The sequence below is a fragment of the Musa acuminata genome, chromosome BXJ3-3 (genome assembly GCF_036884655.1).
Source record: "Musa acuminata AAA Group cultivar baxijiao chromosome BXJ3-3, Cavendish_Baxijiao_AAA, whole genome shotgun sequence".
Classification (NCBI taxonomy): domain Eukaryota; kingdom Viridiplantae; phylum Streptophyta; class Magnoliopsida; order Zingiberales; family Musaceae; genus Musa; species Musa acuminata.
This window is the reverse complement of record NC_088351.1, coordinates 30,732,179-30,746,113: the sequence shown is the minus strand read 5'-3', so window position 1 is coordinate 30,746,113 and position 13,935 is coordinate 30,732,179. Positions and strand designations below refer to the sequence as shown.

Sequence of the window (13,935 nt, the reverse complement as noted above, 5' to 3'; positions counted from 1 at the left end):
TCATTTGTTGTACTTAGTTTGGGAGTATTGGCCCAAATGGACAGATTCAATGGTGATCGATCTCAGAAAACTGCTCCTAATTGTCGAATGCTTCTATGCTCTGCTTCAATATTAATCTCCAAAAGCTACTCCTTGATTCATGTTGCAGGTTATTTCCTGTTCCCAGCTCTAATAATTGATTCTAATTCAGTGATATTTAAAATTTACTGTTAGATAACCATAAACCTTGAACTTGAATTTTACTTTTATGATTTATTATTTGTAAAACAATCTTTAGAGAGAGAGAGAGAGAGAGAGAGAGAGGGAGAAGAGGAAATTAGCTAATCCTTCATAGACTGCAGCAGCTAAAAGACACCGCTTCCTCCACATATCATCATGTACTACAACCAGTATGACTCAGAGCTTTGCGCACCTTCACCCTTCCTCTTCTCCACCACCATTTGCAGCCCGCCCGCCATGTGAGCGGTCAGCAGCGGCACAAACACCGGCGGCCGACTGTGCCTGTGATCCCTCCTCAACTCAAAGCGGCCGAGTACCGCGGCCGCAATATACTTCATCTGAGCGAAGGCCATCTCCTTCCCCAAGCACACCCTCGGACCCGCTTGGAACACCGGGAACTTGTAGGGCGACGCCCTCACCACCTCCCCGTGCTCCGACAACCACCGCCTGTGATCGAACTCCCTGCAGTTCTTTCCCCACAGCCTCTCCATCCTCCCCATCCCGTACGGGAAGTAGGTCACCCGGTCGCCTTTCTTGATCCTGGTCCCGTCCGGGAGCTCGTCGCTGCCGGCCGCGTGCTTCGAGTCCCACGCCACCGGCGGATACATCCTCATGCTCTCGCAGAGGCATGCTTCGAGCACCTTCATGTCCTTCAGCTCTTGGTAGCTCAGTCGTCCCTTGAATCGCTTCACTTCGTCGACGATCTCCGCTTCGACGTCCGGACGGCGGGATATGAGCCAGAAGAACCATGTCAGTGCGGCGGACGTCGTGTCCCTCCCGGCCATCACGAAGCTGATTACCATGTCGCGGATCACCTCCTCGCTATGGCCGCCGGATATGAGCCTCGTCAGGAGATCGTTGTGCTCCGTGCCTTTCTCCATCTCCGTCTTCCTCGTCCGGATCAGTTCCATTATCGATTCATGGATTAGCTTCACCGCGCCCCGGAGCCTCCGTTCCGACCCTACGTCGAACGCCCGCTTGAGCTTCCAAACCGCGGCCATCGGCGCTGCCCCGCGCCTCGCGCTGATTCCCGAGGCGACCTCGAAAGCGTTCGCTAGCTCCGACTCGGGCAACGACGCGTCGAGGTAGCAGGGGTCCGTCCCGAGCGAGACCTTGCATATGGTGTCGAAGGCGAACCTGCGGAGCAAGTCTTGGACGTCCACGGCTCTGCGGTCGGCGCACGCCGACGCTAGGATCGGAAGCAGCCTTTCCTCAGCCTCCGACTCAAGAGTCTCGACCACAAATTCCCGGAGCGACTTGGTGGTGAACTCGTGGCTGGCCAGCTTGCGCTGGGTGTGCCAGAGCTGGCCGTCGGCGTTGAAGATGCCGCAGCCCAGCAAGTCTCCGAGGATGTCGGTGAAGGCCTCCCCCTTGGGGTAGTTGGGGAAGTTGGTCCTGAGCACGTGCTCCACGTTGTTGGGGTTGGCGGTGACCACTGTGCGGCGAGCCCCGAAGCGCCCGATCACGATGGTCTGCGTCGGGGAGGACGCGAGCAGCTCGGTGTACCAATCCAGTAGCCGGTGCCTGTTCCTGTAGAACGGGACCAAGCATCCGATGACAGGGTGCATCTTGGGGCCATAGGAGGAAGAAGAACCAGCGAAAGACCGCAGCCAAAGTACAACACAGAACAACAGCAGCAGAAGAAGAGATGACAGAGGAAGAGAGTTGAGGAAGGAGACGGAGATCACGGCCATCGAGATGCACGTCGACACAATCGAACACGCGGTTTATATAGGCGAGTACCAATCGAACACGCGGCACGTGGAAACGAGTTGTTATCGCACGCGGGCTGATATGGCTCGGTTTGTGTCGGCGGGGTAAAGACTTTTTTGCCATATATGACATGGGGGGATTTCCAAGTGGCACTCTTTCTGCACGTGGGAGTAGGGCGCAAGAGTTGCGGCGCCCACACGTGTGGGAAAAGCTCGACGCTTCACTGTTGCTTGGGGACGAAGGCATCCGACGTGTGAGATCGAAATTACGGTGAGACTAAGACAAGTCTCACCGTATGAGACTTACCATTTCTACTTGATTAAGACAATCCATGAGTACCCAAATCCAACCTCAGTCAAAGGTCGGCTACTTGATACCCCGACTCCATACACGACTTAGGCAACAGGCATTGGATAATTACAGTGGGGGAGACGCATGCCTTTCGATATGTTTTTGTTTCTTCAGGGTCATAAATCAAGGAAACAAAAAATCAACAAACAAATGCTAGAAAGAGAAAGATGGAACCCTTGAAATTTTACATGATTAATCCTAAATCAACTAAAACAATGTTTGTAATCTATGATTGGAATGGCCAATTCAATTCAATGAGAAGGATACATACCTCTATCTAATCCTAAAAAATAAAATCAAAAACATTTTCTTTTACTTTTTAATATTTTTGAAAACCATGATTCCTTTTGGTGATAAAATACACAATTTTTTGGTTTGCTAATTAAGTCACCTTCAAAATAATTAGTGGCAAAGATTGCATCCTCTCTTCCTTTTTTTAATGTTTAATTGCCACGAACATATGATGTATATAGACTGGCAAGCAGCTTAAAGATCACTTCAATCACTGTCTAAAGTGATTCGATAGTCTGAACTGAGAAGGAGGATTTGGAAGCTTGCCTTCCTCTTAGACTTCAATGTGTGGAAGGGAAGAAAAAGAAGAAATTTGTCTCATCTAAAAAAAATATATATATATACATATGTACATAAGAAAAGTGTGATCAATGAATGTGATGAGACAATCCACCAATCTTGTTAGATTTGGGCGACCAAGGAGAACTTGGACTAAAACATGTAATGTTCTTTCTTGTTTTGGCTCAATGATTGATTCAGATCAGTGACTTGAGTGAGAAAGGGATGGGAGAGTGCAAACGCAGAAACACCTTTCATGCATAGGGAAAAGGAAGTGCAAATAATGCAGTCATGGAAGGCATTTGAAGGACTTTGCTTTCAGAAGAGGAACCAAATGTTTGGGAGAACTTATTTTGGCTACAATATATGCATTCATAGCACACTCTCTTTGTTTGCTGAAAGATCACCAGCATCTCTGGCTGACACTAAAGCCACAAAATATGGGTTCCAATTCTGTGATACTCAATACTTACTGTAAGCAAATTTCACCCAGGAGAGAGAGAGAGAGAGAGAGAATAGATGATGTAGAAAGATAAGCTTAAGTACATGAAGGGTGGAAGTCCACAATGTCATAAAAAGTTTGCTTTGGATATTTTATTTAATTTTACTTTATAATTAGGTTTTGTAATTAGTTTGCTATTTGGATAAAACCTCAGTGCATCAAAATCAACTGAGTTCCTATTAAAGTTTAGGAATAAAAAATGAAAGTATATATATATATATATATATTTTGTATGTTAGGTTAAAGATATAAAACTCATGGATACTATTAAAAAAATATTTTGATAAAATATGAAAAATAAAAAAATGAAATTATTTCTGTAAAATAACTCCTAATTTAATTTTGATGATTACCAAAAGTCTCTATAAAGACCCTACAAATCATACATCATTATTATTTTTAAATTACTAATTTAAACATAATTTTTGTAGAATCTTCTATAGAACTCAATCAACCCTCAACACTAAGCTTATAATAATTTATTATAAATATCAATATTAACTCAAATGAAATTTTATTAGATATACTTGTAATTTTCGTAGGAACCTTTGTCGACTTCCAACATCAAATGTGTTAGAGGCTTAAATTGAAATACTTTAATGAGAACTAAAAACTCAGTTTTTACATAAGGAAAACTCAAAATATTTTTTTTAATCTTAAAATTAATATATTAGAAAATAAAAATAAAAAATGTAAATTTTATCGTATTTTAAATAACTAAAAAAATTATCATAATGTTAAAAATAATAATAATAATAATAACCCTAAAAAAAGAAAAGCCCCGCTCAAAAACCATCTATCGAGCTGTCGCAACCCCTTGCGAAGCGTCACCCCCCACGAAGGAAGGGCTAGGCTACTCCTCGGAGCAGCAAGAATGTTCGGGACCCCGTCGGCGTCCTCCGCTCCGGGCTTCGGCGCCCTGTCTTCCACGCCGGCCTTCGGCACCCCTTCTCCCACGCCGGCTTTCGGCACCCCTTCTTCATCCCCTGCTTTCGGCACCCCTTCCGCCACCCCGGCCTTCGGCACCCCTTCGTCCACTCCGCCCTTCGGCACCCCTTCCTTGACGCCGCAATTCGGAGCGCCTTCGTTGACTCCATCGTTTGCCATGCCATCCCCTTCGCCTTTCTTCTCACAGCAGCCGCAGCAGCAGCAGCAGTTGCAACCGTTTGGGTTCCAGCCGACCCCATCGCCTTTCGGAAATGCTCAGATCACCACCCAGATGGCCCCCGTCGCTGCCCTCCAGCTTCCCCTCGCCGATCGTGACATTCATGTCAGTGCTTTCGTGAATTTTCTCCGAGAACTCCTTTATTTTCTAATAGAGCGAATAGGGCTTTATCAAATGCGTATAAATATTGAATGTTGGTGATGGGATTCTACTAAAAGGATTGGATTTTGGTGTATTTAGGCCATTCTTGATGCTTACAAAGAGGAGCCTGGGAACCCTAAGTACTCCTTCAGGGTCTGATTTTTCTTTCCTTTCTTTTTCCAGTTGAAAGATTTAATTATGAGGCTTGCCCTTCATTTTTTGGGTTTTGTGTTTAATGAGTTCCTTTTTCTTAATTTATTATTTTCAGCATTTGCTGTTAAGCGTGACAGATCCTGCATTACGTGTGAAGCCTGTCGGCGCATCTGATGTAAGTTCTTGCTTTTGTCCAATTCTTTGATTTTTTTGTCTTAAGTTCTTGGAAAATCCTTAGGTTTGTTGATTTTGATATTGATACAAATGCTCAATTTGGAGTTGCAGATCATGTGGGCAGAGGCAATGGCAAAGCTGGAGGGAATGGATAGTTCAGACAGAGATCGATTATGGCCTCAGCTTGTGCAGGGCTTCAAAGATCTCTCCAATCGACTCAAGGTTCTGTTTTCTTACTTTTTGTTTTTTTCTTCTTTTGATTATCATACGATCCATCATCCACCTCATACATGAAATTTGTGATACTTGTACGAAGTTAGGACTATTTCACTTCATTATTGAGTCTTAATTTCCATTTCTTCTTTTATTCTGATGACAAGTTGTTACTAAATTGAGATCACATCCCATTTCTTTGAGAGACTGTAAATTGTTAATTGCTTTGCGTCCCAACAAATTGGGAAACACGCTACATGAATAGGTATGAACCTTGATGTTGTTGTGTTAGAATTGTGTGGTGGTTTGGGAGTAAGTAAATGTGCACATTTATTTTTAGGTGAAGGACACATTAAAATATCCAAGGTAGGAGTTCTCCTTATGGTGTTGGACAATTGATTTCTTTAATAGCATCATTTGTTTTTTAAGGCTCTGTTTACTTGGAAGAACAGATCATAATAGGTGATGCTATGGTGGCTATGTGAGAAAAGCTATTATAGTTTTAGGTTAATTTCAGTAATTTGACTTTATTGAGATGATACGATAGAGCTGCCATATTTCTTAAATCGCAGCCCAGTGATAGGTGCTTCAAGGATTTCTTTATGTCATTGATAAAATGATAGTTGGACATTTTCAAGTGATACACTTGTTTGGCTTATTGACATGAGGAGGTCAAGGAATCACAAGATATGTTGAACTGATAGGCTTGTCTGGTTATTTTTAAATGTGATCAACCAGAAATTCATGCATGCATCAAGGATGGGAATGGGACCCCAAACTCATGGATGTCAACTATTTGGGCAGTTTTTCCTTGACCTTGAAGCGATGTTATCAGGGTCGGGGTGGCTCAGATGACTCGTAAAAGACCCACCTTGGCAAATTCCTGACCATCAATTTCACTCTCCTTCCATTCACTCCTTTGTCCCTCCTCTCCTTTCTCTCCTACTTTCTCTTCTTCTAGTCCTTCTTTTGTTTCCATTCTCATTCTCCCTTTTCTCTGATAAACAGTCCTCACCATCAATTTCTTTGCTGCACACATTTCTATCATGATGACTTAAAGCTCCTTCCTCACTCTCTCGTTATTTCCTCATTTTCCCCCTTCATCTCTCCACGTTAGGGTCAATGCTCTCTGCCTGAGGAGGCCATATATCATGTCAAGCTTATCAATGAACTTGTCACAACTCACAAGAGCTCCCTAATGATGTAATTCATCATTTCATTGGCTGACCTCATGTTGTAGGTTATAGCACTGCTACACTTCTCAATGAGGTGGTCTATTGTCTCTCGTTCGTAGCATCCCATCACCTTTTTGTTGTTGTTGTTGAGAATTGTGTCTTCTTGTCACCATTGCCTCAAGGTGGTTATTGAGCACATCTCCATTGGTGGTATGAAAGCCACCATTGGACTAAGTTAAATTTTTGTTTTTCTTTCTGTTCTCTTTATGTTAGCATCAGCAAACCAGACTAAATCAAATCTGAATTTGACTTCAGTTTCTTCTCACCTTCTGGTTTATTGTAGTTCTTACGTATAGAGAGACTGAAACCTTTTAAAATCATTTTGATGTGAATCAAATTGACCTAAAGGCCTTAGAATCAAGATCCAATTGAGATTGGACTTTGCCTGTACTCTATTCTGTCGGTTACCTGATAAGATTCTGTTGATGTATGTTGCTACATACACTAAACATAATGCGACCATGTGTATGTGCTGATGAATCATGTTGAGTCGTGAAGCATGCCACTGTGATGTGGGATGGAAAAAGAAGAGATGCAAGCCAACATAGCCTTGCTTCTATTGCTAACAGGCTGGCTTGCAACTGATATGAGGTGGCACTTCCCTGAAATGTAACTTAGCGATCCTTGGCTGTTATAGCCCTAAAAGACTATTTATGTGGCAAAAGGGTCTCCAAAATTTAGTTAATTGAGACATATGTCAGCTTCAATCAAATCAATAGGTATAATCAGTTGGCTTTAACTTGTGTGTCTGTTGTTTAGGTTAGGTCTTAGCTGTTATCAGTTTTAGTTGGATCTGATTCAAGTTCTGGTTAATCAGGTATAATGATTAATTGAGTTTTTTTTATTATATTTGACTGAACTATGCCCACAAGTTCCAAAATTTCAAGTTATAGTGGATCAATATATGGCTATCACCAGCTTCTCAATACCATTTGTGTTAGTTGTTGTTACTTAGCTTTCAGATTCTGTACTAGCTTTTTTTGCATTTATAGTTAGAACCAAGATTTTACTAAGTATTACATTTCTAAATAAAATAAGTCTTTGTTGTTGGATAACCTAGGTGACCCTCAGGGTTGGACATATCATATATCAAGTGAAAACACCACAATCTCAAGAAGAATTTACCATTTTATTATCTAATACATAAATAGTAATGAGAGTTGCCTACTAATTTTAGAATAACTTTCTAATGCACCCTAATATCATTCAGATAGAAAAGAATTTGATTATGGCACTGCAGTTTGTCAAAGCATTTATATGCTAAGAACATGATTACAGAAATATCATGACATTATCATGTCAACTAAGGTTTTTAAATATCACTCTGATGTTGGTTTTGGCAACCTACTGGACTACTAGATGATATACAATTCTTTGCCACCCACTATCATTCAGTAAAGTAATCAAATAAAAAATGACAAAACACCATTATTGGTAATTGATTGGACCTATAAATATCAGTTGGTAGGTAATGGTCCATGTTCAAATCTTGATCTCAATCCACACTATGTAAAATTATGCATAATATTTGATATTTTCCTACATCGAATATATGCATTTACAAATATTAATATACATTATTGCGTATGTTTGGATATGGTTATTTAGGTAATTGTATATGTATTATGTAAGATGTAGATGAGCATATCCTAGATACTTTAGGGCATGTTTTCTGCCTAAAAATCAACTTAAGCACCAATATAATAGTCTTTGATGATATATGTGAGGTGCCATAGGTTGAAAATAAGCATTTTATGTATTGAGTCTATTGACAACAGTAGATTAGACAATGTCACGTGCAATCTCAGGCCATGCAGGGACGGACACTAGAGTCAATCATGTGGGCACGAGGTTAGGCTCTCGTGAGCTAGGCACTTGCTGCATGGGGCCATGCGAATTGGGCCAACACAATGTCTCGTTCTTGCATGGTGGGGGCGTTGTTTACAGATTCATGCACTTGGACTAGGCATCAAACCAGGTCGGGTGGTGCCAAGTTGGGCGCACGTGAGTTTGGCTCCTGCTGTGCATAGGGATGACCCCTGTTCTTGAACCGATGGTTTCGGGTCCAGGTTTTTGGGGATTAGAACTGTATCCGAGCAGTTCCGGGTTCGGTTCAGATTTGATTTTGGCGGTTCAAGTTCCATTTATATTTTTTTTTCTAAATTTTAAATTTTAATACAAAATAATTTAAAGCAGAAAAAAATTCATATTTTATTTCAAAATTTTGATCAAAGTTCCACTTTGACAAGTGGATGTATTTCCATACATGTAATAACATAAAAATGAATATGTAAAATTTTTGCAAATTTATTTATTTATTTTGAGTTGTGAAATGACCAAAATGCCCCAAAAATACTGTCTAATTGTTGACTGAGGCAATTAGTCATTTCCCACCTTTTGTCCAATGGTCAATGATCAATTTTGATCGTTGGCTATTTAATTTTGTTTTTTTTTTATTTGGTCAGTTCGAAGCGGAATCGGAAACAAATCAGAATTGCTGGTTCTGGTTTAGGTTTCAATTCTACGTAGTTGGAACTTGGAACCAAAATCAAACCACCTAGGCCTGGTTCCAGTTCAGTTTGAAACTGGCAAACCGTCAGGCCTGTTTGATTTCGATCTGGTTCGGTTCTGGTTCGAACCATGCCTAGCTTGCGAACTTGGCGAGGTAAGTACGGGTATGGTTCGGCCGAGGGTTGGGTTGGCTCAGGTGAGCTACTGGGACATACAGCACTCCAATTGAGGCTCTTGCTTAGGTGGCACTCAGTTGAATGCGCCTTGATTGGACTTTGTTGAGGCGCTTAAGACTTGCCTTGCTTTGCTTTAGTGCCTAAGCACATGGCCTAGCACCTTTTGACAACACTGGCTTATTCATTAGTCAAACGGTTCAACTCCTTGATTATTGCAAAATATGTTATAAGTAAATTCATTGAATGTCCATTGGGAATTTTAGTTGACAAATATCAAATATGTTATAAGCTTTGATAAGGACCATTTATCTTGATTTCCTTTTTCAGATCCTCAAGGTTCCGTATTTGTATTGTTTTGTGGTGTGTTCATTTAGGTGTACGTAGATACAGAATATTCTTGTTCCTTGTAGATAATGTCTAACCATTTTTTAGTGGATACAATTAGATGAACAAGCTTCCTACGCTTTTAACTTATGAGTCAGAATATACTTATTGAGCTTAATGAAAGGAACTCATGATATAGTGTTCTTATATTTGGTGAATGATTGCTCTGAAAAATTACACGAAGTTTCAATCCTTCTCTGTAATGTCATTCCTAGTTCTGATGACTTTAAAATTGTACATTATTTTGTTCATCTAGCATTAGTTTGAGATGTAAAATCTTCCATGGCATTGTTACTCATCTTTATAGAGGCTGGTTAGTGTACTGTTACCTGTTTGAAATATTTCTTCAGTATGTTATTAGTATATACCTGCATATATCAATATATAAGGTATTTGCTGGAAAACAATATCTTGCTTGAACATATCCAGTACTTTGACACAATTTTCTTCAAAATCTACACCTATAAATTGAAAAGAGCAAATAGGCGTGAACCACACTTGACACACCTTCTATTAACAACACTTTTATGTGAATGTCCTACATGATGCATCTAAAATATGAGGTTTTTTTTCTTAAAATGAGACAGTTTTATCTAGGATGCTTAAGATCATGATATGTTGACTTTCAAAATTAATTTGCTAATAATTTGAAGGATTTTAATTTTAGAATAAATATGCGGAGTTATTAGAATATATACAGAAGATGAATAAGAAGTATTTTTGTCATAATCAGAAAGAGGAAAAGAAAGAAACATACAGAAATTGTGGTTAAAATTCCGTGATTAAGTGTTTCGTATTAAAATGGAAGGACAATGACTTAAATTTGTGTTATGTGCTCGGACACACCTTGGCTTCTCCATGCTGGATATTCTTGTGCTTCAAATCAGACCAGTTGGTCGACCAAGCTGAGAGTGAGGTATGCCTTGCTCAATGGTGGATAGTTGCTTGACAAAACGAGGTTGTCCCCGTAATCATGTCAGAGGACTTGCTCGTGCTGAATGCTTTAGTGCTGAAAGGCTTCATTGGAGAGTGCTATGGTTGATTCCAAAGACTTTCTTGGCTGATCCATTGTGGATGGATGTCGGTAGAAGTTTGGATGTTATAAGAATGCAGATGTAGCAGTCAATGACAAGCAGATAATCAACTATACCAAGATTATAATTGTTCCCAAGAGTTACGGAGTCCTATTCCTATTGATTACAGGATGATTTAGTCGTACTAAGGTTTAATGACTATTCTACTTGTACAGCTCACTATAGTTCTAGTGTTAATACCAATGCTAATGCTATCATGGTTTCTTAGTTTATTGGGTGTTGATGTTGCTAAAAAATCCTTGTGTTATGGCTTTCTTGCTATTTGCGATGCACTGGCATAACTATTGAACCTTTGTGTGAAGATATCATTCCCTATGCCCCATCAGTTGGTTGTCCACCAATAACAGTTGATTTTCAAATTTTTGCTAACCTCAATCTACTATTGCATTCCAAGCTATAAAATTATGCACGATTAAAATGAAAGCTTTATTTATGTATGAATTCCCTGATTGGCCACTGCTGAGCCAGATCTAATGTAGAGTGGCCTGTGTGAACCTAATTTTAGCTGATTTCTCTGCCTTTTTGCTGGATCACTGGTGTTTTCATCAACTTCCCAACTACATTGCTTCCATAGTCTGCATGATATCTGTTTACTAATTATTAACTTTCTTCTTGTTCTCATTTGATGTGTTTTGTTGTAGCATAATCAATCAATCAATCAAATTTGTCCGTGTTAAGTGTGAACCATCTTGAAGAATGAATTATGAGAGTTAAATTACATATCTAAGCAAGAAGCATGAAGAAGTTCTCAATCATGTAACTACGAGAGTTTAAATTACTCAAATATTAGTTACCATCTAGAACTTTGCTCTACTTTCTTGTCATGACAAACTAAAATTACTCTGGCCAGAGATGTGCCTGCTTTGTCCAGTAATACCATCTCTAATGTTCCTGCAGCTTCAAGATGAAGTTCTTGTTTCAGATGCTGAGCGGCTGAGGATGACCCAAGCTAATGTCAAGCTGGTTTGTCTCTCTTAGCAATTCTGCTACAAGCAGTACAATCTAACTTGTTCATCTAATACATTACCTTATTTCAGCTTCAAAGACATTTTCAAGTAGACACTCTCCAGTGGACCCAAAGATTGAAACAGAAAGAACAAGTGCTTCTAAGGCGTCTACTGAGGGTAGGAAATGCTACTCTAGTAGTTAGTGTTAAAATCTAGAAGTGTTTATCGGTATTAGTAAATGTCATTATAATTCTGACCGTACTCTCTAACATGATGTGTCAAAAAGATAATGAGGATAGTGGAAGCTCTGGAGAGCAAGGGTTACAGGATGCCTCTGATGAAAGGTGAAGCTGAACTGACTGAAAAGTTGGCTGCAATAGCAAAACAGGTTGGTCCTCTATTTTGGATCCCATCTCCGGTCTCATTTTGTATATTCTCGTTGAGTTAGTGCTTTTATGTGACACACTTCAGCTGAAGGGACCTGGAGCAGAGTTATCAAGGAGGGTGCACAATCTGGTTTCAATATCTCGTGCGCGTGCTAATACTGGTGAGCTCAATGGTTCAATCTACATTCCGGGGTCAGCAAAGATAAGAGAGCAAAGCCTTGCTGACTTGCAGGAGGTAAGGAAAGCCTGGCGTGTAGGCTGCATGTAGTCATTGTCTTCCCGCTTCCCTTTTCTCATAATTTGTACATGTTCTGTCATTAGGTCCTGCAACAGGAAACCGAAGCAATTGCCAGATTGGGGAATGTCTTGAAGCGGGATATGAGGGACTTGGAGATTATCATGTCTGAGGGCACAGACACCTTAGAAGACGACAGAGGACGGAGTCTGATGAGCTGATATCTTCTAACCTTTGCACGCAAGGAAATGGGATATGAAAGGAAGTCAGACTGTATAGGAATGAAAAAGGATGAAAACTAGTGCTGATTCAGCATGTAGTAGTTGTTGTCTTTGGCATCAAAATTCTCACTGGGACTGCCAAAATGTGGCAATTTTTAGGTAGTGGCAACTCTTGGGTGAAGTATGTTTATGTTGAGATCTATTATTTGACAGGATTCAGACACGAATCTTCTGCCTCAGGCTTTTATCAACAGAGGAAAATTTACTCTTCATTCAGAAGTGGTGCATATGCAAATGCCAATTGGCCTCCTGAGCTCATCAGACAGTTGGCCTGTTAAATTTTCTTGGAAAATATAGACTATTACTTGCTTCCATGCTAATATATAGATTGCAAGCTTCATACTATGGTAATATTGCTGCTTTATAATTTGTGATTGTGTTCAAGGGGAAGACCACATTGACTTATTTATGTTTGAAACTTTGGGTCAAAATGTTTATCATCTAAATTAGCTAATATTTTTCATTGATAATACTTATTTATTTTCATAGATGTTTCTTACTTCCTAAAAGATGAAATTGCCCTGTTAGTCATTGTCTTCGTCTCATGCCATCGCTCGTCACATACTGCCTCTATTATTGTGCTGTTGGTCACTGTCTTCGTCTCATGCCATTGCTTGTCTACTGTCTTCGTCCCTCAAATGTTGCTTTTACAGGTGATCGACGATGGTTTGGGCCTATGTGAGCTAGTCTTAAAAGTCATCACATCCCTTACCTCCACTCTCAAACACCTTACCCCCCCCCCCCTTTTGCCTAACTCTTTTCGAGACTCGATCACAAATGCCCTACCATCACCCATCGTGAGGTTATCATTACAATAGTGATCACGCCCCCCACTCATCCGTGAAACCCCTCTTTCCTCTTGTGGTGACGAATGAGAGCACCGATGGTGGTGACGAATCCTTTTGTGATTACTACTGGCTCAATCGGAAACCAATGGTATTGAGATCTACCACAAGATGAACGAAAGCAAAGGTGACAGACTGAGAGACAAAAGGAGATGATATTATAAAGCAAAGGCAACGATTGACGAGACGAAAGCCAAAAATAATTTCATCTTTTAGGAAATAAAAAATACTTCATGAGAATAAATAAAAAATAAAACATTGATCGAAAAAAAAAATATTTTTAAGAGAATTTATCCTTAAAAAAAGCAAGTAGAAAACAAAGTAGTAGTCAATCATAAACTCAAGAACAGATGTGGTACTTGGAAGAAAAATTAACAACGCTTGCACTAAATAACAAAACTCTTTTAAGAGTTTGGACAGAATCGAGACAAACCAGCAAAATGCTGACTTTTTATTATCGAAATAATAATTTGTCGAAACAAATCAAACTGAACAAAATTGATATGACGCACAGCATCTCAAAAAGAAAAAAAAAAACTCTCATTAGAAACAAATGGTCAACAAATATTATAAAACTGAAGATATATATGGAAAACAAAACTCAAACAATTCCCATATAACCACCATTTACATATCCCAC

At 40.0% G+C, this 13,935-nt stretch overlaps 2 protein-coding genes across 2 annotated transcripts; one reads left to right on the top strand and one right to left on the bottom strand.

Annotated features, from left to right (window-relative positions):
* Positions 1 to 226: 226 nt before the first annotated feature.
* Positions 227 to 2,005, bottom strand: LOC135632709 (cytochrome P450 94B3-like). Its single transcript, XM_065141412.1, has one exon. It carries the CDS (start codon positions 1,911 to 1,913, stop codon positions 381 to 383), a length of 1,533 nt encoding a protein of 510 aa, XP_064997484.1. The 5' UTR covers positions 1,914 to 2,005; the 3' UTR covers positions 227 to 380.
* A 2,153-nt stretch (positions 2,006 to 4,158) lies between these two features.
* LOC135632337 (nuclear pore complex protein NUP54-like) lies at positions 4,159 to 12,662 on the top strand. Its single transcript, XM_065140826.1, has 9 exons — positions 4,159 to 4,625; positions 4,761 to 4,814; positions 4,930 to 4,989; positions 5,100 to 5,210; positions 11,499 to 11,564; positions 11,639 to 11,725; positions 11,835 to 11,936; positions 12,020 to 12,169; positions 12,256 to 12,662. Exons 1-9 carry the CDS (start codon positions 4,230 to 4,232, stop codon positions 12,388 to 12,390), a joined length of 1,161 nt encoding a protein of 386 aa, XP_064996898.1. The 5' UTR covers positions 4,159 to 4,229; the 3' UTR covers positions 12,391 to 12,662.
* The last annotated feature ends 1,273 nt before the right edge of the window (positions 12,663 to 13,935 follow it).